Genomic DNA, 25,766 nt, shown 5'->3' with positions numbered 1-25,766 from the left:
AATATGAAAGCAAGCTAGTAAATAATATCAAAGTGGAATATAAAAGTTTCTTTTTCAATTATGTTAAAAATAAAAGAGTAATTGGAGTGGATCTCGGACCGCTAGAACATGAGTCAGGAGAAATAATAACGGGGGAACAAGGAGATGGCTGATGAAACAAAATCAGTATTTTGCATCATTCTTCACTGTGGAAGACACTAACAACACGCCTGATGTTGTGGTGTGTGAAGGAAGAGAAGTAGGTGCAGTTACTATTACAAGAGAGAAGCTGCTCAGAATACTGAGAGACCTAAAGGTACACAAGTCACCGTGACCAGAAGAACTGCACCCTGGGGTGCTGAAAGAGGTAGCGTTAGAGATTCTGCTGGCATTAGAAATTATCTTGCGATAATCATTAGACTCCAGCATGGTGTCGGAGGACTGGAAAACTGCAGATGCCACTCCACTCTTTAAGAAAGGAGGAAGGCAGCAGAAAGGCAACTATAGACCAGTTAGCCTGACCTCAGTTGTTGGGAAGATGTTAGAATCAATTGTTAAGAGTGAGGTGATGCAGTATCTGGTGACAGAGGACAAGATAATACAAAGTCAGCATGGTTTCCTTCAGGGAAAATCCTGCCTGACGACTCTTTTGCAATTCATCAAGGAGATTACAAGTAGGTTAGATAAAGGTGATGCATTGGATGTTGTACATTTGGAACTTCAGAAGGCCTTTGATCAGGTGCACACCCATGAACTGCTTACCAAGTTAAGAGCCCATGGTATTAAAGGAACTTCACTAAAATGGTTAGAGCATTGGCTGATTGGCAGGAGGCAGAGAGTTAATATAAAAATGACCCTTTTCTGGTTGTTTGCCAGTCACTAGTTTCACAGGGGTCAGTAATGGGACCGCTTCTTTTTATGTTTTATATAAATGATTCAGATGAAATAGATTGTTTTGTTGCCAAGTTTTCAGATGATGCGAAGGTTGATGGAGGGTCACTAGTGTTGAGGAAACAGGTAGGATGAAGAAGGATTTAGTTTAGGAGAATGGAAAAGAAAGTGGCAAATGAAGTACAATGTGGGAAAATGCACGGTCATTAAATTTGGTAGCAGAAACAAATGTGCGGACTATTTTCTAAACGGGGAGAAATTACAGGAATCTAAGATGCAGAGGGAGATGGGAGTCCTTGTGCAGATCAACATAAAGGTTATCTTGCAGGCTCAGTCTGGTGAGGAAGGCAAATGCCATGTTAGCATTCATTTCAAGAGGTCTAGCATACAAGAGGAAGGATCTGATGCTGAGGCCTTAAGGCACTGGTGAGGCCTCACCTTGAGGTATCTGAACAGCTTTGAGACCGTCATCTTAGAAAAGATGTGCTGCCATTGGAGAGGGTCCAGAGGCGCTTCACAAGGGTGATTCCAGGAATGAAAGAGTTACCACACAAGGAGCGTTACATGGCTTTGGGTCTGTACTCGCTGGAATTCAGAAGGGATGAGGGGGAATCTCATTGAAACCTTTCGAATGTTGAAATGCCCGGACAGAGTGGGTGTGGAAAGGATATTTTCCATCGTGGGACAGTCTAGGACAAGAGAGCACAGCCTCAGGATAGAGGGGCGCCCTTTCAAAACAGATCCGGAAAAATTTTCCGAGCCAAAGTACGTTGAATGTGTGGAATTCGTTGCCACATGCAGCGGTGGTGGCCAGATCGTTGGGTATATTTAAGGCAGAGACTGATATGTTCTTGAATGGACATGACATTGAACATTACAGGGAGAAGAGCGGGAACTGGGATTGAGGAGGAGGGGAAAAGGTTTAGTCATGATTGAATAGCGGAGCAGACTCGATAGGCCAGATGGCCTCATTCTACTCCCATGTCTTATGGTCTTTCTCTCTCCTTCTCTCTTTTCTCCACCATCTCTCCACACACTCACCTTCATCTGCAGCCATCCGCTCTCCACTTTCCACACACAACTTTCTCAACACCTCACTATCCTCCTATTCCTCAGCCTCATTCTAACTCTACCTCTACACTCGTATCAAGATCATTTAACAAGTCAGTAGCTCTGTAACCGCGAACGCTGCAGATTCCAGATTCTCGGTAATGTTCGGAATATTGAGGAAATCACAGTTAGGAACGCCACGGGCTGGTTTATGTATGTTGCAAGGTAGCGGTAGTGGTTTATGTATGTTGCAAGGTAGCGGTAGTGGTTTATGTATGTTGCAAGGTAGCGGTAGTGGTTTATGTATGTTGCAAGGTAGCGGTAGTGGTTTATGTATGTTGCTGGTAGCGGTAGTGGTTTATGTATGTTGCTGGTAGCGGTAGTGGTTTATGTATGTTGCTGGTAGCGGACCCAAATGCAAGACACAACCACCGAAGTACTGGGAACAGGACTGAGATTATCCAGAATGCAAGGGAAGTCAGGAGGAAAGGACGCTGGACATGGACACCGGCCCTGGACGAGACAAGCAGACCGAGCCTGGTCTAGGACTCAGACTGTGAAATCGGGAACTGGATGAGGAACTTGGAACTAGATGTCTGGACTAGGACTCCGAGCCAGAGACTGGACAGGGACCCGGAACATGGGTCTTGACTCGGGCTCGGAACCCGGATCCAGTCGAGGACTCGGGACTAGGAACAGACTAGACACAAGATAGCACTGGGATCACAGGGACGTGGCTTGGACTAGACCAGGATCTTGGACGTGGCTAGGGCTGGGCGAGGAATCTCCAGCACCAGGCTGGGCGAGGTACTCCTGGGCTCAGTGAGGCACCAGAACTGGATGAGGACACGAAGCTCAGACTTGGACGGGGCTGGAACACGGCGCCCTGACTTGATCTTGGAACACAGAGCCCTGGTGTTGGAGTACAGGGTCACAGAGTCGGGACCCCTCCTTTGGAACAGGTCTGAGAGCCGGGGTTCTACACAGAACACAGAGCCGGAACCCCTCCTTGGAAACAGGACTGAGAACCGGGGTTCTACACAGAACACTGAACCAGGACCCCTCCTTGGAAACAGGACTTAGGGCCAGGGATCTATACAGAGTCAGGACCCTCCTAAGGCCGGGACTATTTCATTGACGGATACTAAACACAGGGACACAAAGAGACAGATCCAAACTCAGTAATAGATACATCCATATCTTGGCATGCCGAGGCTCCAGTGTCACTCCGGCGGTTGAACTTGACGGCGATACAGGCAAGGACGCAAGCGAGGTTACAGGCAAGGTAGCAGGCGCAGGAAACTGACGAAGGTTAGTGCCAAAATAACTGTTGAGATAAGATGCCGAACTAACTGCCAGAATTTCAAAAGTGCAGGGACAGGAAGAAAGGAGAGAACAGTCCAGCAGACGGAAGATGAATCCCGAAGCTATTTATGGAGCCAGCTCAAAACGAGAATCAGGTGCCTCAATTAAGGCAGCCACTGGACCCAGGGAAATCAGGAAATCCCGGAATGAGGATCGATGAACCGGACCGTAAACCAGAATGCGGATTTCACGGACCGGACCATGACACTCACCCCAGTACAATCGCATGTTTATTGTAATTCTTTTTCTCAGTTAATCTGAGAGGGGGTAACTTCAAAGGAGATGCGAGAGGCAAGTTCATTCACACAGAGATTGGTGGGTGTCTGGAATGCCTGGGGTGATGGTAGAGGCAGATATATTAGAGACTTTTAAGAGACGCTGAGACAGGCACATAAATGTGAAGAACATGGAGGGAGATGGACATTGTGCAGGCACAAGGAATCAGTTTAGTGGCCATTTGGTTGCTAATTTATTTGGCTGAGCTAAACATGATGGGCCGAACTTTGTTGACGTACTTTGTTACGTCAGCAATATTTCCATGTTATTTTCAGTTCGGTGCATTGTTTTACCGTACCGAGCTGCAGAAATCCTTTCAGCATTTTGTCCAACTTTGCAATCTCATTCCTGATTCCCACATCACTCTCTGAGACTGGGAGCCTTTCCCCATCACCAGGTCTGAGGAAAAGCGGGGAATCCTCTGTCGCGGTTTCCTTCTCTGTGAGTTCTGTGATTTCCTGTAAACATGGAAGGTGTTGAGTGATGGACTGAGTGAAAGAGAATGGAGAAGACATTACCTGCTCAGTGATGAAACGTCTCAGTGACTTTTATCACAGGAACAGTCACTGGGCAGCCTCTACACCCATTCTGTAAATTACTGGGTTCGATAATTAGCAGCAAAGCACATGACTGTGGAAATTACAAATCAGAATATTATTAGAGTCACAGAGCCCAGCAGCACTGGGACAGGCTTTTCGGCCCTTCTAGTCAATACGGACCCGTTTTTGTTTTTACTGCAAACAACCTGCATACACTTCCCATCCATGTCCTTACCCAAATTTCTCTTTAGTGTCTAACTCGAACCCACATCCACCACTTTCACTGGCAACTCATTCCACACTCTCACCAACCTCTGAGTGAAGAATCCCCCTTGAGATTCTCCAAAAATATTTCACCTTTCACCCTGAAATATCAAGTGTGACAGTGGGAAAGTGTGTATTGAACCGGAGGAAATAGCAGAGGTACTTAATGAATACTGTACTTCAGTATTCACTATGGAAAAGGCTCTTAGTGATTGTACTGATGACTTGCAGCAGACTGAAAAGCTTGAGCATGTAGATATTGAGAAAGAGGATGTGCTGCAGCTTTTGGAAAGCATCAAGTTGGATAAGTCGCTATGGATATGAACATTTGGAGAGGTATAATATGATTAGTAATAGTCAGCATGACTTTGTGAAGGACAGTTCGTGCCTTACGAGCCCGATTGAATTTTTTGATGATGTGACTAAACACATTGATGAAGGAAGAGCAGTAGATGTAGTGTATATGGATTTCAGCAAGGCATTTGATACGGTGACCCATGTAAGGCTTATTGATAAAGTAAGGAGGCATGGGATCCAAGGGAACATTGCTTTGTGGATCCAGAACTGGCTTGCCCACTGAAGGCAAAGAGTGGTTGTAGATGGGTCATATTCTGCATGAAGTTCCGGTGACCAGTGGAGTGCCTCAGGGATCTGTTCTGGGACCCTTACTCTTTGTGATTTTTATAAATGACCTGGATGAGAAAGTGGAGGGATGGGTTAGTAAGTTTGCTGATGATACAAAGGTTGGATGTTTTGTGGATAGTGTGGATGGCTGTCAGAGTTTACAGCGGGACATTGATAGGATGCAGAACAGGGCTGAGAAGTGGCAGATGGAGGTCAGCCCAGGTAAGTGTGAAGTGGTTCATTTTGGTAGGTCAAATATGATGGCAGTGAAAATGTCGGGACTGAGATGAGGGGAAATGTCTCCACGCCGAGGGTGGTGAATGTCTGTAAATCCACACCACAGAGGGCGGTGATGACTCGGTGATCGTCTTCACATAAAACAGAGGCTGGCAGATTTGTGGCGACCCAAGGGATCGAGAAAATGTGGATCGGCAAAAGCATGTGGCTGAGATGGGAGAGTAGCCTCCATCTTGCTGATGGTTAAATGGGCCGAATGGCCTCCTCCTGTTGTTTCTCACTAAATGTTTCAGTGTTCCTGTCCAGTGAGGCCAGAGGAATGTGAATAGAAACGAGTGTTTATGAACATAGACTGATTTAAATGACAAACACGAGGAAATTTGCAGATGCTGGAAATTCAAGCAACACACACAAAATGCCGGTGGAACGCAGCAGGTTAGGCAGCATCTATAGGGAGAAGCGCTGTCGATGTTTCGGAACGTTTCAGGACTGTCGAAGGGTCTCGGCCCGAAGCGTCGACAGTGCTTCTCCCTATAGATGCTGCCTGACCTGCTGCGTTCCACCAGCATTTTGTGTGTGTTGACTGATTTAAAAGAAACCTGCTCATTTTCTGTGTGGGTCTGAATTGTGTGTCGGGATGGAAAGTGAATCAGAACTATAACTCTGAGAACTCTGTGACCTGGGGCTGGAGGGAAAGGGATCGGGGAAGATATGGAAGGAAAATCTAAATACGTATGGAAATGGTATAGGGAAATAATGAAATAATGTGGGAAATGCGGCGGTGGGTAGGGCAATATGTGAAGGGCGAGGAACAGTCACCGGTCACATGGGAGACCCTCCAGCGAAACGTGATCATGTTTTACCGCAGATCGGCAGCATTTGCGGGTTTGTTTCCGTGGCCCCGCCCACCGCCTGTGACGCAGATTGCGCATGCTCACAGGCACGAGCCGCCAGGTAGTGTTTTTTTCGTTCTTTGTGGAAGTGGGTCAGCGGCGGGTCCGGGTTCGGGATCGGGATCGGGAGGGGGTCCTCGCCCCCTTGGACGGGGTGCCGGAGACGGATTATTCTCTGCGGGGCAACACCAACAATTTCCCTTCGGTGAGTATTGAAGCCGGTCCCGAGCGGGGAGGTCTGACGTTGAGTGGTGAGTTAACTTTCCCGAACTCAAACAAAAGAAAATCTGCAGTTGCTGGAAATTCGAGCAACGCGCACAAAATGCTGGAGGAACTCAGCAGGCCGGGCAGCATCTAGGGGAAGAATACAGTCGCCATTACCGGCCGAAACCCTTCGGCAGGACTGGAGAATAAAAGGTGGGGGTGGGGGAGGCCTCGCCTCGCTTCCTTCACAGAATCTGCCGGGGTCGGTCCGGGTTGTGAGACCTTCACACCGAACCGTCTGAGATGAGCCGCCGCTCAGCCCCTGTTGTTCTGGTCCTATTAGCAGGATGACGTAAAACACGTTTCTATACTGTTACTGACAGAGAATTGTATAATTGCTGTTCTGTGTGTTATCTGAATGTACTTGCCTGTGATGCTGCCACAAGTCAGTGTTTCTCTGTACCTGTACTTTCCCGTACTTGTGCACTTGGCAATAAATTCAACAGGACCTGAGAAATCTCAGTGAGATTTGATTAGTGATGATCATCTTGGCAGCTCGGTAGGTCGAATGTATGAGACAGTGCACTGTTAAATGCAAAACCCTGAACAGTGTTGATGATCAGAGGGATCTTAGACTCCAAGTTCATTACTCCCTGAAAGAGACAGCACAGATTGATCGGGTGGTTAAGAAGGCAAATGACATGGTTGTCTTTATCAGTTGAAGCATTGAGTTCAAAAGTCGGGAAGTTGTGTTGCAGTTTTATAAAACTAGTTAGACCACATCTGGTGTGTTTCATACAGTTCTGGTCGCTCCCATTCTCGGAAGGATGTCGGGGCTTTGGAGTGGGCGCAGAAAAAGGTTTACCAGGATATTGCCTGGATTAGAGGGCCTGAGCTATAACGGGAGGTTGGACAAAATTGTATCGTTTTCTCTGGAGCCTTGCCGGCTGGGGAGAGACTGGATAGACGTTTATAAGATTACCAGAGGATTAGAAGCCATGTCTCAGAAAGGCAGCGTCCATTATCAAGGACCTCCAGCACCCAGGGCATGTGGTTTTCTCAATGTTACCAGCAGGTAAGGAGGTACAGAAGTCTGAACGCTCACACTCAGTGATTCAGGAACAGTTTCTTCCCCTCTTCCATCCAATTGCTAAATGGATATTGAACCCTTGAACACTACCTCACATTTAAAATATATAGTATTTCTGTTTGTTGCACGATTTTTAATTTATTCACAGAAACATAGAAAACCTACAGCACAATACAAGACCTTCGGCCCACAAAGTTGTGCCAACATGTCCCTACCTTAGGAATTACTATGGTTATCCATAGCCCTCTATTTTTCTAAGCTAGTATTTCTTTATTTTTCTCCAGTGTCTCCAGGTACCTATCCAAAAGACCATATTCTACCCACCTCCACCACCGTTGCCGGTAGCCAATTCCACACACTCACCACTCTCTGAGTAAAAAAACTTATCCGTAACATTTCCTCTGCAACTACTCCCCAGCACCTTAAACCTGTGCTGTCTTTTCATAACCATTTCAGACCTGGGAAAAAGTCTCTGACTATCCACACGATCAATGCCTCTCATCATCTTATACACCTCTATCAGGTCACTTCTCATCCTCCGTTGCTCCAAGTAGAAAAGGCCGAGTTCATTGAAACTATTCTAATAAGGCATGCTCCCCAATCCAGGCAACATCTGTCTAAATATCCTCTGCACCATTTATATGGTTTCCACATGCTTCTTGTAGTGAGGCAACCAGAATTGAGAACAGTGGGGTGTGACCAGCGTCACATATAGCTGCAACATTACCTCTCGGCTCCTAAATTCAATCCCACGATTGTTGAAGGTCAATGCATCATATGCCTTCTTAACACAGAATCAACCTGCGTAGCAACTTTGAGTGTCCTATGGACTGGGACCCCAGGATCCCTCTGATCCTCCACACTGCCAAGAGTCTTACCATTAATGTTATATTCTGCCATCATGTTTGACCTAACAAAATGAACCACTTCACACTTATCTTGGTTGAACTCCATCTGCCACTTTTCAGCCCATTTTTGCATCCTATCAATGTCCCACTGAAACCTCTGACAGCCATCCACACTATCCACAACTCCCCCAACCTTTGTGTCATCAGCAAACTTGCTAACCCATCCCTCCACTTCCTCATCCAGGTCATTTATCAAAATCACAAAGAGTAAGGGTCTCAGATATACTGTAAATGATTTAGTTGTTTATTTTTATTATTTTATTTTGTTTTTTTTCCTTCTATAATATGTATTGCATTGAACTGCTGCTGCATGGTTTTCAAATTTCATGACACACACCAGTGATAATAAACCTGATTCTGATTCTGAGTGGACAGACAATCTATTTTTCCTGGGGGTTGAAATGTCTAATATATTTAAGGTGAGAGGAGATGTAAGCAGCAAGTTTGTTTCTTTACACAGAGTGGTGGGTAGCTGGAAAACTCTGCCTGGGGTGGGAGACCCGACTGGTCACGTGATCCCATTTGCCCCTCCCATTTAACAGCAGATGGGCAGCACCTGTGCATCTGTTTCCGAGGCCCTGCCCTCTGGATGATGTGACACTCACTTCGCGCATGTTCACTGTCTCCGGCCGGGCGGTGTTTTCTTTTCCGCTCAGTGCTGAAGTGCATCATCTGTGGGATCGAGGGAAGGGTCCTCACCTCCTGGGTGGGGGAGCCAGGGGTCGGGATCACTGTCTGTGGGCCGAAGATATTGCGTTCCCATCGGTGAGTATTGAGACCGAACCCAAGCTGGGAGATCTGATGTTGGCCGTGAGCCCCAAACTGAGGACCAATTACTCATTTATTTTCCAATTATCCGGGCTGGTCAAAAATGTGTAGACTTCACTTAATCTGCATTGAAACCTGGAGCCCAGGCAGTCTATTTCCGCAGAGTTGAAATGGGAGACCCACCAACAGGTCACGTGAGGCTGTTTACTGTCGATCTGTCCTGCCCTTCACTTTGTGATGCAAGATGACGTGGTGTGTGCTCAGAGTCCCCGGATGGGTCAGGATGCTTCCTCTATGTTGTGTTGGGGGATCTGACGTTGGTCACTGAGTCCCGTTAACTTCCCCCAACTCGCCTCGTTTCCTGAGGCTGCTCACATTTGTCCTTGAGCTTTCTGGCTGTTGTGTGTTCTCCCGGACTGGGGTGGGTGAGAAAGGAGAACGTCCCAGGTTGTGGGGATCTTTGATTTCACTGCCTGCTTTACCGAGGGACTGGGAAGTCTAGGGGGGAGAGTGGTTTCTGTGATGTGCACGTGGCCAAGTGGTTAAGCAATCTGAAGGTCATGAGTTTGAGCCTCAGGCCAGGCAGTGTGTTGTATCCTTGAGCATGGCACTTAACCACACAATGCTCCTGCACGTTTATAGCCCAGATGGATCAAATCACCTAATCCTGTTCCTGTGTCTTATGTATTACCATGACAGAATGATGGCTCCTTCTTATCCCATATTGTTTTGTGATGTGTGAGGGACAATAAAAGATTGTTCACTGAGATTATTATATTTGGCTTCAATGTTTAAATTTCAGTGAGTTTTGTTCTTAGTAACATTAAGCAGAAATGTTTGGTTCTCCTTTTCATTGTTAATGTGCTTCATTTTCTCTCTGGTTAATGTTAGACCTGCGGTGAGAGGTTTATTGGAAGAAAAACCCCAACTGGAAGCAAACCACGGCTAAAGATGTGGGAATAGCAACAAGTGAACTGGCCCGAGGACTGAGAGCATCAACTGGAGAGAACAACTCTGAATCAGCTGACTTGGAGATCCCAGTGAGTCAGTGAGGAGGAAGTTTGGTGAGTCTCATTTACTCAAACACTGGTCCTTTATACATTACATACCTGTACAATAGAAGGTGGGAAATAGTTGGTGAGACTGAATGTGCCCAGAAGAACCATTTATGCCTCTGTCAGACACAGTTGCAATCACACCAGGTCTGGTAATGTGCTTCCAGCAGCCCAGCCCTTTAAAACCACTCCCATTCTGTGGAAGTCGAATCTGGATAAAGTCACTCTGAGACCATACGGTACAAACTCTTTATTCCAAGCACCCAGGGCTTACTTAGTTAGTCGCTCAAACAGGAACAGTCTGTGACTGTTCCCACCCAATCCACTAACTGACTAACAATTCCCCTTACACCACAGATATATCCATCCAGATACCCCCACACAAGACAGGCTGGAGCCAAAGATATTTACTACATGACAGGCTGTAGCCCCTAAAGACAAACTACAAAATAGTCATAATGGTTTACACACACAGAACAGACTGAAGCTATCCTATCTCTACATGTGAATGTGCAAGGAGATAAGCATCTTGAAACTCTAGCTAGCTACCCACAAGAAGAAACATGGCTCAGCACATCGGTTGATCATCAGCAGTTTCTTTCAGAAAAACAGGCTGCTATTGTTTAACGAAGTGTTAACCATTTTACAGACTTTATCCTTCCCTCCTTTTGATCATTACATTATCAACAACACAGTAACTTTTTACAGAGAAAGCAACTGATGACAGCATTGACTTATCAGTGGGTAAAGACAGGGTACAACAGTAATTGTAACAAAGATATGTACAACTGTTAGGACATAATGCAGTATCATGCCCCACATATTACCAAACAGGCCTTCAAAGATCACCATTTTGACCCTTCGGTGAACCCGTGTAAATCCTGCCCTACTTTCTTGATGCTGTCAATCTCCTTTGCAGTGTGCTCGGAGAGGGGTGTAATGTTAGTAGATTCATCAGGGATATACGTGCAGCATTCTGTGTCAATAACAGCACAGGTTCCCTCTTTCTCAGCTGGGATAAACTCTAAAGCTGTACGATTCTGTATGACTGTTTGCCAGATTGCAATCATTTCAGTGGATATTTCTGTTACTTGGGCCTGTGTTTCTGTCAGGGCCCCTGCAGTATTGTGGCCAGCTCCTCAAGTGCTGTATCCAAATTGATTATCTCTCATGAATTCCTGGCTACTCCATAGGAGAGAAAAGTAATCATCCAAAATCAATCAGTCTCAATTGTTCCTCTCGGCTGCTGGGCACCTGCAAGTATGGCCAGGATTAATTGTTTCCCAGTATTGGAAGTTCCGTTTGATGGGGGCCTGAGACACCATCCCTCAAAACACTGACAGCCACAGTCATCTCTGACTGGACCACAGGTCCTCATCTCACTTCCCCAGATGTTTTTTGAGAAAGCCCAGGCTGAAAGTTCCTCACTCTGGTTGAGCAAGATTACTGACATTGGAACCTTAGTTTTACCATGCTGTGGAATTTCAGCACAAACCCAGCAGGCCCCTAGTTCTACCTGTTTGGCATAGGTATGACAGAAAGACAGAAATGTGTTAACATGGGGGCCCCCGGATGCTGGGGTGAGCCCTCTCAAAGACATAAACATGAACACCACTAACAACCAATACATTCTCGTTAGTCCGAGAGAGACCTTCTACACAGTTCCTTCAGTAACATGTTTGGCACCTAATGATGTATCCACCGAGATTGCCCCTTCAGTTTCACAGCCGTGGGAGCGGTCGGTAACACCTGAACTGGTCCTCTCCACCGCAGTCCGAGTTTCCCTCAATCCTAGTTCTTCATCAGGAAAAAAAATCCCAGGTTCCATGGTGCGGAGTAGTTCTCTTCCTTGTAAGCCTGTCATACCTGTGAATGTATGCTTGGAAAATTTTGGTTAGTTGGCATATATATTTCCCCATGTCTTCCCCTCGGGTATGAATATCCAATTTTGCTGGTAGACTTTCTGGGAGCAATGTTACACAAGGTCTTAGTCCCCAGGGTGTCTTCATGGGCCATCCATAAATGATTTCAGCTGGTGACAACCCTGTTTTCCCCTGTGGGGTAACCCTCATGTGGAACTGGGTAACGGAAGGACCTTCAACCAAGTGAGTCCAGTCTCCACTGTTAGTCTGGCCAGTTTACTCTTCAGAGTGCCATTGGCTCTCTCCACTGTGCCAGCGGCCCGAGGGTGGTGTACACAGTGGAATTGTTGCTTGATAGCTAGTTCGTTACGTATGCCTTTGTTTACTTTCATCACGAAGTGTGGGTCATTGTCAGAGCTCAGCATCTCTGCCAGGCCGTACCTGGAAATTATTTCCCGTAATAATACCTTCACAACAGTCATAACAGTATTATTGGTAGTTGGAACAGCTTCAACCCATCTACTAAACACATCTATAATATCTAAGCAGTATCTATAGCAATGTACTCTAGGCAATTCAATAAAATCAACTTGTAGACACAAAAAGTTCCACCTGGCAAGGGACTCGTACCCTGTTTGCAGGGTACAGGATACCAACCATTCCCTCCTTTCCCAGGGGTGTACAATTATGTATATAATCAAACAATATTGGTAAAAACTCTGTAGGAACACAAATCTGTCCCACTGGGTGATCCAAAAACCCAGGTCGGGGTCTTTCTGGCACCCCCATCTGGGACCACAGTTTTCACTCCTCCTCAGAGGCGTCCCCCTGAGAAGAACAAAACTCGAGGTAGCTGTAGAGCGGTGAGTAAGTTCTTTACAAAGGTGGCATTACTAATGGGGTGGCCAGAGGAAGTCAGGAATCCCCATGTTCCCAGAGAGCCCCGTAGTCATGTACAATTCCAAATGCATAACGGGAGTCTGTGTAAATGTTCCCACTTTAGTCTGTTGCTAGGATACAGGCACGAGTCAGAACAAACAGCTCAGCCTTCTGGGCGGAGACAGCTGCTTCAAAAGAGGCCTGCTCAATTACTTCACTGTCCGTCACTATCACATAGTCAGAATGTCGTTTTCATGCTGGATCCACAAAAGAGCTTCCATCCTCATAAAATGTTGCCTCGGGATTGAGGGGATATTGCTAAATGGATGGGAGAGTCTGTCCTTCTTTCATGGTGATCCAGACAGGGGGCAGTTGGTGCGACAGACTTCTTGGCCTGAAATTGCACAGAGATGGGGTACAGCGTCTTGGGATCGGTCAATATTAAAAGGTTGTCTTACCAGATATCCCGTCTTCACCTCAGACTCCTTCCCGTATTGGACTAGACCCACGGCCAAGTCTTGCCAGTCTCCCTCGGTGCTGGAGGCTTGTTTTATTAGGGTGTAAGCCAGGAACCCTGGGCTCTTTGGCTTGAACCCAGTGCAAACCCTAATGGTGGTATGGGGAACTACCAGTTCTTTCTGTCGCCAAAGGAAATCTGGCAATTCGGCCAGTAATGCAATACCGTCTCATCCTTTAACCTGTCTAATCACCGTGACTGGGAACTTCTGTCTGTCGAGGGGTGCATAATATTGGCTTTCCTCAGTGGCGCACCCCGTAGGGTCAAAGCACAGAGTCACATGAGGGTCGGCTGCTGGCAGAAGGAGTGGAGTCCAAATTAAGTGCCCTCCACTTGGGCGTCGGAAACTGGGGAAGCTGCCGGTTATTCACCTGTCAAGGGTGACAGCATTGTCTGTGCAAAGAATCTCGACTTCCAACAGACAGAGCAAGTCTCTCCCTGCTAGATTACACACCCCGTCTGGTGGTGACTGTAAATGAAACCTCACACTGGCTCCCCTGGAATTCCACCTGCAGTGGCTGGGTATGTGAATACGTACGTTCCGTGCCTTCGAACCCTGACAGAGTGATTATAATGTCTGATAGTTGGAATCCCTTTTCCAATACTATTTCCTGATCGAGAGTGGTTGTGGTTGCCTCATATCAATCATAAACGGAACTGGATTTCCAGCAACTTGCAATATTACATTGGGCTCTTCCTGAGGGTTGGCACTCATGATTGGAAGCATCTTCTTGTCAGTTTCTAAACGGGTTGTTGTTCCTACCTGTCCCGTGCTAGGTTTTTTCTCCCATTTCTGTTCCTCAGATATAGCCCGCTCGCGTCCTTCTTCCCACTGAGCATATTCACCTTTAATATTAGTTCCCTTCGGGGTTGATCGAGATTCGAAAGTTGGGTCCTAATGATATGTCAAAGCTCGTCACATTTGATTTCGGTCATTGTCAGTCCAATCCATATTATTTGTTTTAATCATGTTGGCTAACTTAATTGGTAAGCATTGGAGCAGTAGGGCATTGAACTGATTCCCATCATTAAAGTCTTGGTCTCCTGCAAAGGTGCCGTAGCAGGCCACAAATCGCTCTCAATAGTCTGGTCCTGATTCCCCAGCCTTATGTTTGCATTCAGGTACTTTAGTGATGTTTACAGGTTGCTGGAGAGCCCTTTCCAAAGCTTGAATGATTTGGTCCATCTGTTCATTCTCATTATGTTTTTCCGCCTGTGACTGCTGATAGGTTTGGTATCTCAATTCTGCCTTCCATTTCCACCCCTCATCAGCTGAGAGAATCATGCAGCAGAGACCAAATAAATCTTGCGGAGTCACATTAAACTTTTGTGTAGTACTGTGGACACACTGAGCAAACTGTGCTGGTTTTTCTTTTCTATCTGGGGCCTGATTCATGATCATTATCATTTCTTGAGGCTTCCAGGGTGCATACACAGGAATCACTGAGGGCTGTCCCTCCTCCTAGTCCTAGGGGGAGCATTTGCTACTGCTGTTCAGGAGGATTTAAACTAATGTGGCAGGGGGATAGGAACAAGTGCAGAGAGACAGAGGGGTGCAAAATGAGAGTAGAAGCAAAAAGTAGTAAGGTGAAAAGTATAAGTGGCAGGCAGTCAAATCCAGGGCAAAAATCAAAAAGGGCCACTTTTCAACATAATTGTATAAGGGCTAAGAGTGTTGTAAAAACAAGCCTGAAGGCTTTGTGTGTCAATGCAAGGAACATTCGTAATAAGGTGGATGAATTGAATGTGCAGATAGTTATTAATGAACATGATATAGTTGGGATCACAGAGACATGGCTCCAGAATGACCAAGGATGGGAGCTCAACATCCAGGGATATTCAATATTCAGGCGGGAAAGACAGGAAAGAAAAGGAGGTGGGATAGCGTTGCTGGTTAGAGAAGAGATTAACGCAATAGAAAGGAAGGACATTAGCCTGGAGGATGTGGAATCGATATGGGTAAAGCTGCGTAACACTAAGGGGCATAAAACACTGGTGGGATTTGTGTATAGGCCACCTAACAGTAGTAGTGAAGTTGGGGATGGCATTAAACAGGAAATTAGAAATGCGTGCAAAAAAGGAACAGCAGTTGTAATGGGTGACTTCAATCTACATATAGATTGGGTGAACCAAATTGGTAAGGGTGCAGAGGAAGAGGATTTCTTAGAATGTGTGCGGGATGGTTTTCTGAACCAACATGTCGAGGAACCAACTAGAGAACAGGCCATTCTAGACTGGGTATTGAGCAATGAGGAAGGGTTAATTAGCAATCTTGTCATGTGAGGCCCCTTGTGTAAGAGAGACCATAATATGGTGGAATACACATATTCATTAAGATGGAGAGTGACATAGTTAATTCAGAACCAAATGTTCTGAACTTAAAGAAGGGCAACTTTGAAGATATGAGATGTGAATTAGCTAAGACAGACTGGCAAATGATATTTAAAGGGTTGACAGTGGATAGAAACATAGAAAATAGGTGCAGGAGTAGGCCATTCGGCCCTTCGAGCCTGCACCGCCATTTAGTATGATCATGGCTGATCATCCAACTCAGAACCCTGTACCTGCTTTCTCTCCATACCCCCAATACCTTTAGCCACAAGGGCCATATCCAAATATAGCCAATGAACTGGCCTCAACTGTTTCCTGTAGCAGAGAATTCCAGAGATTCTCCACTGTCTGTGTGAAGAAGTTTTTCCTCATCTCAGTCCGAAAAGTTTTCCCCTTTAACCTTAAACTGTGACCCCTCGTTCTGGACTTCTCCAACATCGGAAACAATCTTCCTGCATCTAGTCTGTCCAATCCCTTTAGAGTTGTAATCGTTTCAATAAGATCCCCCATCAATCTTCAAAATTCCAGTGAGTATAAGCCTAGTCGATCCAGTCTTTCTTCATATGAAAGTCCTGTCATCCCAGGAATCAATCTGGTGAACCTTCTTTGTACTCCCTCTCTGGCAAGAATGACTTTCCTCAGATTAGGGGACCAAAACTGCACATAATACTCTAGGTGAAGTCTCACCAAGGCCTTGTACAACTGCAGTAGAAACTCCCTGTTCCTGTACTCAAATCCTTTTGCTATGAATGCCAGCATACCTTTCACCTTTTTCACCGCCTGCTGTACCTGCATGCCTCCCTTCAATGACTGGTGTACAATGACACCCAGGTCTCGTTGCACCTCCCCTTTTCCTAATCGGCCACTGTTCAGATAATAATCTGTTTTCCTGTTCTTGCAACCAAAATGGATAACCTCATATTTATCCACATTAAATTGCATCTGCCATGAATTTGCCCACTCACCTAATCTATCCAAGTCACCCTGCATCCTCTTAGCATCCTCCTCATAGCTAACACCGTCGCCCAGCTTCGTGTTATCCGCAAACTTGGAGATGCTGCATTTAATTCCCTTGTCTAAATCATTATTTTATATAACAAATAAAGCATTTATTAAACACTGAAAAACAAACTCCCAGAAGTAGACAAACCGCTAACGTAACCAGAAATCAGCTGCTGTGCGGCAGCATAAACAGTTCTTAAAGCAATAAAGCTTAAACAGTTCTTAAAACGATGTTGCAAAAACAGTTCTTCAAAGTAGTACTGCAAAAGTTCAAAATGCTTACAGTCCATTAAAGGAGAGACTTTTTAGACAATTTAAATTCTCTTTCACGTCGTGTTGTTGTGGTACCCAGTCGAACTATACTTTTCCCGGAGAATTTACGAAGATGAAAATGAAACGGCTTAAAGGCACTGACCTTTCCTTTACAAAACTGTGCCCAATCCTCTCTGCTATATTTCGCAGGGATTAACATGGGGACAGCCAACGAATTCTTTCTGAATGAGGATCAAACAAGGTCGAACCTGTTTCACCGTCGAAGTCAACTTTTCTTGATCTTTTAGCTCCCGAACTCCGATCTTCACTCTCCACTGATTTTTAAATGGCAGTATTATAAAGAAACTGCTGTCAACGACCTTTTAAACTTTAGGCATTAATTAAAACTCCACCTTTCAACCAAACTTTCAACCAAAAAACGAGATAACAATTCCTTCTCTATTGTCAAATAGTTTCTTTGATGCTTATTAAATTTCTTAGAAAAGTAAGCTACTGGATGATCAACCTCATCACCCTCATTACTTTGCATTAATACTGCTCCTGCAGCCTCATCACTAGCATCTACAGCTAATGAAAAAGGTTTTTCAAAGTCAGGTGCCTTAAGCACAGGTTGTTGACATATCATAGTTTTCAATTTTTCAAATGCTTCTTTTTAAAAAATATTTATTTATTTATTAAATTTTAGAAAATTACAAAGAATAAATGTGATGATAAATAGTGAGAAAAATAATATTAACCCTCCCCCCTCCCCCCTTAAACCTTATCTAAAGAGAGAAAAAAAAGAGAAAGTTTGCCTGGATATCGGAGGATCCCCACATGCTCCATGGAGTTCAAAATAATTTTAATATTTATTTTTACTTTCCCCAATTACTTTATAATTTTATCTTCAAAGGACCTATGTATTTAATCCTATATTTTGTAGGTATGGGAGCCAAATTTTCAAAAATATATTATCATATTCATTTCTTAGATTGTATGTAATTTTTTCAAGTGGAATACAACTATGTATTTCATTAGTTCAACAATCCATAGTTAAATATAAATCAGATTTCCTAGTAACTGCGATAACTTTTTTGGCTACTGCCAATGCAATTTTTATAAATTTTTTCTGATACTTATTCAATTTAAGTTTTGGTATTGTCCCTTCAATGTCTCCTAATAAAAATAATACTGGACTATGTGGGAGTTGTACTCCAGTAATTTGTTCCAATAAAAGTCTTAGATTTATCCAAAATGGTTGAATTTTAAAACAAGACCAAGTAGAATGTAAAAAAAATACCAATTTCTTGATTACATCGAAAACATTGGTCAGACATATTTGAATTTAACCTATTTATTTTCTGTGGTGTTATATATAATTGATGTAAAAAATTATATTGTATTAATCTAAGTCGAACATTTATTGTATTTCTTATACTATCAGAACATAATCGTGACCAGTTTTTTCCATCAATTTTAACATTCAAATCAAATTCCCATTTTGTCTTGATTTATGAATTCCTAATTTAATTGTCTGTTTTTGAATCAAATTATACATGCAAGATGTAAATCTTTTAATTTTACCTTTTCGAATTAATATTTCTATTTCACTAGATTTTGGCATCAACGTTGTTTGACCCAGCTTTTCTCGTAAATAAGCCTTTAATTGAAAATAACAGAACAGAGTGTTTTTGATATTTTATATCTATTTTTTAATTGATCAAACAACATCAATATACCTCCTTCAAAACAATCACCTATATATTTAATCCCCTTTTGGAACCAATTATGTAAAAGTTTATTATCTATTCTAAAAGGAATAAGCCTATTTTGAATTAAAGTTCTTTTTGCTAATAAAGATTTCTTTATCTCATCGTCCATAGTTACCTTATTCCATAAATCAATCAAGTGTCTTAATATAGGAGATTCTTTTTTTCTTGTATCCATTTAGATTCCCATTTACATATATAATCTTCTGGTATATTTTCTCCTATCTTATCTAATTCTATTCTAATCCATGCCGGTTTTTCTTCATCAAAAAAAGACGCAATAAATCTAAGTTGATTTGCTTTATAATAATTCTTAAAATTTGGAAGTTGTAACCCTCCTAAATCAAATTTACATGTCAATTTTTCCAATGATATTCTTGACATCTTTCCTTTCCAAAGAAATTTCCTTACATATTTATTCAGTTCTTGAAAAAACTTCTGAGGTAATTGTATTGGTAAAGTTTGAAATAAATATTGCAATCTAGGAAATATATTCATTTTTACAGCATTAACTCTACCTATTAATGTTATTGGTAACATCATCCATTTATCAAGATCCTCTTTTTTTTAATAATGGCAAATAATTTTGTTTATATAAATTTTTTACATCATTATCAACTCCAATACCTAAATATTTTATCCCGTTTATTGACCATCGAAATTGAGTTACTAATCGACATTGATTATAATTTCCTTTGATAAGGGGTAAAATTTCACTCCTTTCAGATTTTCGGAGAAGGACTTCTGAGAATCGGAGCAAGAGTGAGGCGGAAGCCATTTTGAATTTTACCGGTTTTCATCTGAGTTGAGAGAGGCGGGACTGTGCAGGTGTGTGACGTCGGGCAGTGAAGTGCGGGAGATTTAAAAGGAACACAGCCCAATACAGTGGGCAGCGTCATTGCGGGCAGTGGAGTGAGCCGGGAGTAGAGTGGAGGCCTAAGGGCTTTGGCTCAACGGGCTTCGGCGGAACCGGGCGAGGCGAGGAAGACCGGAGCTGCAGAGCTCTCACAGCTAGTCGCTTGGTAAGTATTGGTAAGTAGTCCTGCTTCCTTTTAGACTTATAACTTTAAAAGTATTGTTAAATAGTGTGATAGTTAGCTGTATTGGGGCAAAGGGTTCTTGCATAACTAATACTAGTACATTAAATTAACTATATAGCATGGAGCAGGTGATGTGTTACTGCTGCGAGATGTGGGAACCGGTGGACCCCATTGAGGGACACGGCGACTACATTTGCAGCAAGTGTTTGTTGCTCGAGGAAATCCAGCTTCATATTGATGAGCTGCAGTCCGAGCTTCAGACACTGCGACACATCAGGGAGGGGGATAGTTACCTGGACTCTGTGTACCAGGAGATAGCCACACCTAATAGATTAACTAATGTAGATTGCAGTCAAGCACAGGATGGTGTGGCTATGAGTGAGGCAAGTAGGGGAATCCAGGAGGTAGGGCTGGAAGAGATGCAGGCCTTGCTCTTGTCCAACAGATTCGAGGCTTTAACTCCCTGTGAGGGCAGGAGCAGGGACTGTGGGGAGGATGAGCAACCTGCCCATAGCACCATGGAGTGGGGGGCCATTCCAGAGGGGGGAGTCAATAGAAATGTTGTAGTAATAGGGGACAGTATCGTCAGGGGGATAGATAGGGTTCTCTGCAACCGAGAGCGAGAGTCCCGAAGGCTATGTTGCCTGCCTGGTGCCAGGGTTAAGGACATCTCTTCCGGGCTGGAGAGAAACTTGCAGTGGGAGGGGGAGGATCCAGTTGTCTTAATACACATCGGTACCAATGACATAGATAGGACAAGGAAGAAGGTTCTGTTACAGGAATATGAGCAGCTAGGGGTCAAATTAAAAAACAGAACCTCAGGGGTAATAATCTCTGGATTATTACCTGAGCCACGAGCAAATTTGGCTAAGTTAAATAAAATTAGGGAGTTAAACGCGTGGCTCAAAGACTGGTGTGGGAGAAGTGGGTTTTGCTTCTTGGGACACTGGCACAGGAGAGAACTGTTCCGGAGGGACGGGCTTCACCTGAACCGGGCTGGGATTAGTGTCCTGCTGAATCATATAACTAGGGCTGCAGAGAGGTCTTTAAACTAACTAGTGGGGGGGGGGGGGGGAGGATTCTAGAGAGCAAATAATTAAAAAGACAATAGAGAAGGTAATAGATGTAGGTAAAAGTGGAGGAATAAAAAGACAGAGTGTGTCAGGAGGGGAAAGAATGTACGGAGATAAGCGTAAAGTTGTACAAAAGGAAAAGGTAGGAAATAAGTGTCAAACATATTTGAAAGTCCTTTATTTGAATGCACGTAGTATTAGGAATAAAATTGATGAGTTGATGGTACAAATAATTACGTATGGTTATGATATTGTGGCAATTACGGAAACATGGCTGCAGGGTGACCAGGACTGGGAATTAAACATACAACGGTATTCGACAATTAGGAGAGACAGGCAAGAAGGAAAAGGAGGTGGGGTGGCTATGTTAATAAAGCAAGAAATCAGTGCAATAAAGCGAAATGATATTGGCTCAAAGGATCAGGATAACAAAACAATTTGGGTAGAAATAAGAAATAGTAAAGGGAAAAGAGCAGTGGTGGGAGTAGTCTATAGGCCTCCAAACAGCTGTAACTCAGTTGGTCGGAGCATAAATCAGGAAATAGTTGGGGCTTGTAATAAGGGGATTTTATCTTTCATATTGACTGGACTAATCAAGTGGGACACAGCAGCCTTGAAGAAGAGTTTATTGAGTGTATTTGGGATGGGTTCCTTGAACAATACGTTACTGAGCCGACAAGGGGGCAAGCAGTCTTAGTAATGTGTAATGTCCTGTGTAATGAGACAGGACTAATAAAAAAATGTCCTAGTAAAGGATCCTCTTGGAATGAGTGACCATAGCATGGTCGAATTCCATATTCAATTAGAGGATGAGAGGGTTGGATCTCAAACAAGCGTACTGAGCTTAAATAAAGGAGACAATGATGGTATGAGAGCGGAATTGCTTAAGATGGATTGGGAAAATAGATTAAAGGGTAGATATGTGGTGTATATTTAAGGAGTTATTTTACAACTATCAAGAAAAATATATTCCACTGAAGAAAAAAGTGTGTAAAAGAAAAAAATAGTTATCCGTGGCTAAGTAAAGAAATAAAGCAAAGTATATGACTAAAAAGAAAGTTATATAAGGTAGCTAAATCTAGTGGGAAGATTGAAGATCGAGAAGCTTTTAAAGATCAGCAGCAAATAACAAAAAGATTGATTAAGAAGGGGAAGATAGATTATGAAAGTAAATTGGAGATAAACATAAAAGCAGATAGTAAGAGTTTTTATAGTTACATAAAAAGAAACACGGTGGCTAAAGTAAATGTTGGTCCCCTAGAAGATGAGACCGGGAAATTAATGGTAGGGACATGGAGATGGCGGAAACGCTGAACAAATATTTTGTATCAGTTTTTACAGTAGAGGACACTCAAATTATCCCAACACTCGATAAACAGGGGGCTCGAGGGGGAGAGAAGCTAACTACGATTCAAATCACCAAGGAAATGGTACTTGATAAATTAATGGGACTGAAGGTGGATAAATCCCCTGGACCAGATGGCTTGCATCCTAGGGTCTTAAGGGAAGTGGCGGTCGGGATTGTGGATGCATTAGTGATAATTTTTCAAAACTCGCTGGACTCGGCAATGGCCCGGCAGATTGGAAAAATGCTAATGTAACTCCTTTATTTAAAAAGGGCAATAGACAGAAGGCTGGGAATTATAGGCCAGTTAGCCTAACATCTGTGGTTGGCAAAATGTTGGAATCGATATTTAAGGAAACAGTAACAGGGCATTTGGATAAACATAGCTTAATAGGACAAAGTCAGCATGGCTTTACAAAAGGGAAGTCATGTTTGACAAATTTGTTGGAGTTCTTTGAGGACAAAACATATAGGGTAGATAAAAGGGAACCAGTGGATGTGGTGTATTTGGACTTCCAAAAGGCATTTGACAAGGTCCCACACCAAAGATTATTACTTAAAGTAAAAAATCATGGGATTGGGGATAATATTCTGGCATGGGTGGAGGATTGGCTTTCTAACAAAAAACAGAGAGTTGGGATAAATGGTTTATTCTCAGACTGGCAGTTGGTGACTAGTGGTGTTCCGCAGGGGTCGGTGTTGGGACCCCAACTCTTTACAATCTATATTAATGATTTGGAGAAAGGGACTAAGTGCAACGTATCGAAGTTTGCTGATGACACAAAGATGGGAGGGAGTGTAATGAGTGCGGAGGACATTGAAACCCTGCAGGGGGACATAGATAGGCTGAGTGATTGGGCAGACATTTGGCAGATGAAATATAATACTGACAAGTGTGAGGTCTTGCACTTTGGCAGGAAAAATAATAGAGCAAGTTATTATCTAAATGGAGAGAAATTGGAAAGTGCTTCTGTGCAAAGGGATCTGGGGGTCCTGGTGCAGGAAACGCAAAAAGTTAGTATGCAAGTGCAGCAGGTGGTCAATAAGGCCAATGGAATGCTGGCTTTTATTACTAGGGGGATGGAGTATAAGAACAGGGAGGTCTTACTGCAGTTGTACCGGGTATTGGTGAGACCACACCTGGAGTACTGCGTGCAGTTCTGGTGTCCATATTTAAGAAAGGACATACTGGCTCTCGAGGCAGTGCAGAGAAGGTTCACTAGGTTAATTCCGGGGATGGGTGGGTTGATGTATGATGAGAGGTTGAGTAGATTGGGACTCTACTCATTGGAGTTCCGAAGAATGAGAGGCGACCTTATTGAAACATATAAGATTGTGAAGGGGCTTGATCGGGTGGATGCGGGGAGAATGTTCCCAATGATTGGTGAAACTAGGACTAGTGGGCATAATCTTAAAATAAGGGGATGCCGTTCCAGGACTGAGATGCAGAGAAATTTCTTCACTCAGATGGTAGTGCGGCTGTGGAATTTACTGCCCCAGAGAGCTGTGGAAGCTACTACACTCAATAAATTCAAAACAGAGATAGCCATTTTCCTGGATAAAAATGGCATTAGGGGATACGGTGAGCGAGCAGGTAAGTGGACATGAGGCTAGGTTTAGATCAGCCATGTGATCTCCTGGACCAGTTTTCGATAGCCTGGATGGGTCGGAGAGGAATTTTCCAGATTTTTTCTCCTCAATTGGCAACTCGGTTTTTTTTCCCCGGGTGATCACATGGGTTTGGGCAGGATGAATAATAAAATAAAATGGGCGGCATGGTGCCCTGTTGGTTGGCACTGTTGCCTTGTGGGATTCGGTGAAAACTAGCGTTAAGATTGGATCAGCCATGATCTTGTTGAATGGCGGAGCAGGCTTGATGGGCCGATTGGCCTACTCCTGCTCCTAGCTCTTATGTTCTTATTTGTACCGTCTCCTGTCTCTCTGTGTCCTTCACCCTCACTCTCTTCTCATCTCCAGGCTGAACAATGTCGGTCTCACAGATTCTGGTGCTGAGGATCTCGCTTCCGCTCTCAGTACAAACCCATCACTGATGGAGCTGAACCTGAGTTATAATAAACTGGGAGATTCAGGAGTGAAGCTGGTGTCTGCGGCTCTGAGGAACCCGGAGTGTAAAATACAGAAACTGGGGTAAGTACCAGACTGTGGGAGATTGTGTTTACAGTCACTGGGTGTCTGACACTGAACATTAATGTGATCAGTAATTGTGTTACTGATAAACACTGGGGATTTGTACCATCTCCTCTCTCTCTCTGTCCTTCACCCTCACTCTCTCTCATCTCCAGGCTGTATGCTGTCAGTCTCACAGATTCTAGTGCCGAGGATCTCGCCTCTGCTCTCGGTACAAAACTATCACTGATGGAGCTGGACCTGGGATCAAACTCGCTGACAGATCGATCTGTCCCCGCTCTCCGTCGCCTCATACTGACCCTCCCGAGTCTGAAGCTGATCCAGTGAGTGTTTGTGTTAATGTTCAATGTGATAAAATATCAGCGGATCCACGGGTTTTCTGGTGATATTTGTCTGTGAGTGTTGTTGAAACATTAACCCCGGTCCCCTGTTACTGACACTGTTGTGTATTCTGTTTATTTCATCTTTATTCTCCCTTCTGTTTCAGGCTGTGGGGGAATCAGTTCAGTTGGACTGGGAAGGCGGTACTGAGATCTCTGGAGTCAGACAGACCCAGACTGAGAGTGGATCTGTGAACATCTGAATGAGTGAACATCCCCTCCCCTTTAACTCCCGCCCTTACCTTGGGTGAGTCCCAACGGTTTTAACGGAACCCGCTCAGGTCTCGCGCTGTGTGTCGCTGGGAACAGTCCCGCAGTGACTTGTTTCCAACTGTTGTCCGGCGGGGCAGCTTCCGCCGGATGTGTGTGTTCGAGACCCCACCCACTTGAGACCCCCAAGAATTACCCAGACAGGAAGAGCCCGGGAGCCGGGGCTTAGTCTGGGACACCGGTGTCCCGGGGTGGGATGATCCCGGGATAGAATCCTTTTGCTCCCTTTGCTGAGGACGGTGCATTCGGCAGCCTGGCCGATATAATGATGTTAAATGGACAAATCCCTCGGCAGTGACCCTGGATCTGCAGCGATCCCGGACACGGCCCTGAAGTGTGATTTTATAATCATCGGTTCCCCGATGCAGAGTGACGGTGAGAAACGGGACCGATTATTCAACCGGTCACTCGTTGTCGCTGGTCAGTTAATTGTGTGTGACTGTGAGTGAGTCGGGAGCAGCTTATTTATTCCCGCACGTCAGCAGCTCACACATTGTTTAATTTACATTTGTCATGATGAAATCAATAAACAGCTGTAACTTCCTGTCCTGGTGCGGACTCGAGTTTTATTTGAGGTTTCTGCTGCCCCCCGCACCCTGTGCACTGCAACAGTGGGTCGGAGCTCCTCACACTGACACAGTAGCGTCTCAGCTCCAGGCTGAGGGAGGTCGGATGCCCAGGATCTCATCTCCACCAAAGTCCCTTCCTGGCTAACTGATCCCCACAGACAGATAAAATTGACGACAATATCAGAC

The 25,766-nt window shown here is 44.3% G+C and overlaps 1 protein-coding gene across 2 annotated transcripts; it reads left to right on the top strand.

Moving 5' to 3' along the window:
• The first annotated feature begins 6,187 nt into the window (after positions 1–6,187).
• LOC140722458 (ribonuclease inhibitor-like) lies at positions 6,188–25,555 on the top strand. 2 transcript variants are annotated; one of them, XM_073037197.1, is made up of 6 exons: positions 6,188–6,323; positions 9,980–10,152; positions 19,482–19,777; positions 24,191–24,361; positions 24,517–24,684; positions 24,849–25,555. In XM_073037197.1, the coding sequence occupies exons 4-6, from the start codon at positions 24,264–24,266 to the stop codon at positions 24,934–24,936; spliced, it is 354 nt and encodes a 117-aa protein (XP_072893298.1). In that variant the 5' UTR covers positions 6,188–6,323; positions 9,980–10,152; positions 19,482–19,777; positions 24,191–24,263; the 3' UTR covers positions 24,937–25,555. The 2 variants fall into 2 exon arrangements, with proteins under 2 accessions (XP_072893298.1, XP_072893299.1); XM_073037198.1 differs by having other exon boundaries at positions 19,482–19,787.
• Positions 25,556–25,766: the final 211 nt, after the last annotated feature.

The sequence above is a fragment of the Hemitrygon akajei genome, unplaced genomic scaffold (genome assembly GCF_048418815.1).
Source record: "Hemitrygon akajei unplaced genomic scaffold, sHemAka1.3 Scf000077, whole genome shotgun sequence".
NCBI classification, from domain to species: domain Eukaryota; kingdom Metazoa; phylum Chordata; class Chondrichthyes; order Myliobatiformes; family Dasyatidae; genus Hemitrygon; species Hemitrygon akajei.
The sequence above is the reverse complement of the archived record's forward strand: the minus strand, read 5'-3'. Positions and strand labels throughout refer to the sequence as shown.